The 2,500-nt window shown below is 47.0% G+C and overlaps 1 protein-coding gene across 1 annotated transcript in view; it reads right to left on the minus strand.

Moving 5' to 3' along the window:
* Positions 1-2,500, minus strand: part of shroom3 (shroom family member 3) — a 105,799-nt gene that overhangs the window by 102,887 nt on the left and 412 nt on the right. Inside the window, exon 1 of the mRNA XM_063210685.1 lies at positions 1,974-2,500. This exon is cut by the window's right edge and continues 412 nt beyond it. Within this exon, the coding sequence (XP_063066755.1) occupies positions 1,974-2,120 (147 nt within the window). The 5' untranslated portion in view covers positions 2,121-2,500. The remainder of the gene's footprint in view (positions 1-1,973) is intronic.

Below are 2,500 nucleotides of genomic sequence, written 5' to 3' on the forward strand. Positions count from 1 at the left end.
TGCTCTGGATAAAGAGTCAAACAAAAGTCTCTAACTGATGCCTTTAAAAACACGATTAGATAAAACTGAATTTAATAGTTGTACAAAAAAAACCTATTCCTTGCACTATATAGGCCTATAACTGTTTCATTGTTACATTACATGACAGTGTAACAGAGTATGTAACAGCATGAAATGTTGTTGCACTGTTGCACTGTACCTTAGGATTAGGGTTAGGTTTTGGATTGGGCACAGTATGTGTACAGTGTAAGTATATAGTATTACACATTAATACATGTAGTTACAGCAAGAAAAAGACACCATGGTAGCCAGCAATTAATGCTATGTGAGGAGTGTGGATATGCAATGAAGAAGGTTAAGCCATCGCTAGAACTGAAACTGTCTTTCCATGCCCTTCCTTCCAACCCCACTGGTAGACCTGATAGCATTGGCATCTTCATCTCCGTACAGTACATTGAAGACACAGTAGGTGCCGAATTAGGTGGGTGGGCACTGACCTTTTCGACCCCCCAACGATGAAGGTGGGCGTGGAGGTGCAAAAACACCCCAATAATAATGACAATGTTGTGTTGTTGTCTTATATCTGCCTGTGCACACACTTCAGTCATTACAACATTTTACAATTTTGACCCCCCCGAATGTTGAGCTGAAGTTGCCGCCTTTGACAGTGAGCATACAATACCGCAGGGAGACAGACAGGGTGGGCATCGGCCTCCTCTTCCCCTGTCTCAGCTGCCCAGACCAGTACAGCAGGGAGACAGGGGGGGCATCGGCCTCCTCTTCCCCTGTCTCAGCTGCCCAGACCAGTACAGCAGGGAGACAGGGGGGGCATCGGCCTCCTCTTCCCCTGTCTCAGCTGCCCAGACCAGTGATGTCATCCTACTACTACACAGTACACAAACTGTATATGGGTCAATGACGTTTTAGTAGCACACGTCAGGGTGTTGCCACCACATCACATACCACACACACCACACAAAAGGCAAGACTCAAGCTGCAATAAAGTAAATGAAATGTGACCTACAATTTGATCATGAAGGATACTGTATACTGTATAGCATTGGTCCCTGGGCCCCAAAGCTGGATGCCTTTTAGTACTGTATGCAATACATACATAGTACAGCCAGAGGCGACACCAGGTTCAGCTGGGCCCCCAAGCGAAATGTCAGAGGAGTGAGCGTTTGAAAGAAATGTGTCACTACTGTAGCAAAGCGTGAGCTGTTATTCACTATCCAGGGTCTTGGGGGGCCCCAAGTGGCTGCTTGCCTAGCCTGGTGACAAGAAGATGTGCCTCTGACTATAGCCTGAGCCTATATATCATTCACTCTACAAACTGCACTGATGACCACACTGTACACTGTACACTGGCAGGCAGGCAGACATACTTTTGTCCAGCCAGCCAGGGGCAGAGAGGGAGGCTTAGTATGGAAGCACGCAGTTGTGCCAAAAGGCCACATTCATTTGCAATGAGCTCTTGTGGCAGACTAGGAGGTCCCGTGGAGGGTTGTTAGGCATTTGAGTGGTGGTTTCGTCCAGTCGAGTCTTTCATGGCCATCCTTTCAGGAGCCGGCCGGGGTAAAAAGGAGTGGTAATGAGTTTTTAACCTCCTCGCTCACAGAACAGGTGCATCATTAACCTACATAGACCTATTATGCATGTAGCCATTATGTGGGCAAGTGCTTTGGGACATCAATGCACCACTTATGTCCATTCATTCATATTCATGTTCAATGTGAGTGAGTAGCCTGTGCTCTGCTACATTTCATCTAGTAGGGCGTATGACATCTGTGCTCATACTTGCTTTGTGAATCAGTGCTTCACTGAATCCCAGTCATAAAAGCACAGCTAAATCTGCATGACAGAAACACAATGTAGGGACAGGTATCATGGCAGAAAAGGTCTAATTCATCATTCATATCTCCCACATTTAACTTAAGATACCGATGTGTAGTGTTTGTAATTCCCCTCCTCACCTTGGATATGATGAGCGGCTCCCCATGTTCAAGGCCACCTTTGAGCGTGAAGCCCCATGGTGCTCCACCCTGAAGTCGCGCCTGCACATACAGTGACTTCCCTCTCTGGAAAACAGTGCTGTATGGACCGGTGAAACTGTTATCCATAGTCGGCAGCCCGCAGAGATGTGTGGACCGTATAGGCAGTCCAGTCCCCCCTCTCCTGCCTCGGCTAGGGTCAACCAAAGCCCACTCGAGAGGATGATAGTAGCTCGAGGACTGAGGAAATGCGCTTGTTTTTCGCCTCTTGCAGACTCTTCTCAAACACCGCCGCCGCACATGGCAAGATAAGATTGTCCGCTCCTGTTTGACAAACCATTTCCGTGGAGCATTACTAAATTATTAGTCAGACAATAACGAGGGACTGCCAGTGTAAATACGAAGTCATTTCCTCGATGAGAATGCACACGATTTTTGACCAACTGTTGAGAGAAAGTCAAGCGGCATCACAGCTTTATTCCCAAATGAAATGTAAAAAACTAAGTGCA

Source organism: Engraulis encrasicolus, chromosome 11, assembly GCF_034702125.1.
Source record: "Engraulis encrasicolus isolate BLACKSEA-1 chromosome 11, IST_EnEncr_1.0, whole genome shotgun sequence".
In the NCBI taxonomy this organism is placed as follows: domain Eukaryota; kingdom Metazoa; phylum Chordata; class Actinopteri; order Clupeiformes; family Engraulidae; genus Engraulis; species Engraulis encrasicolus.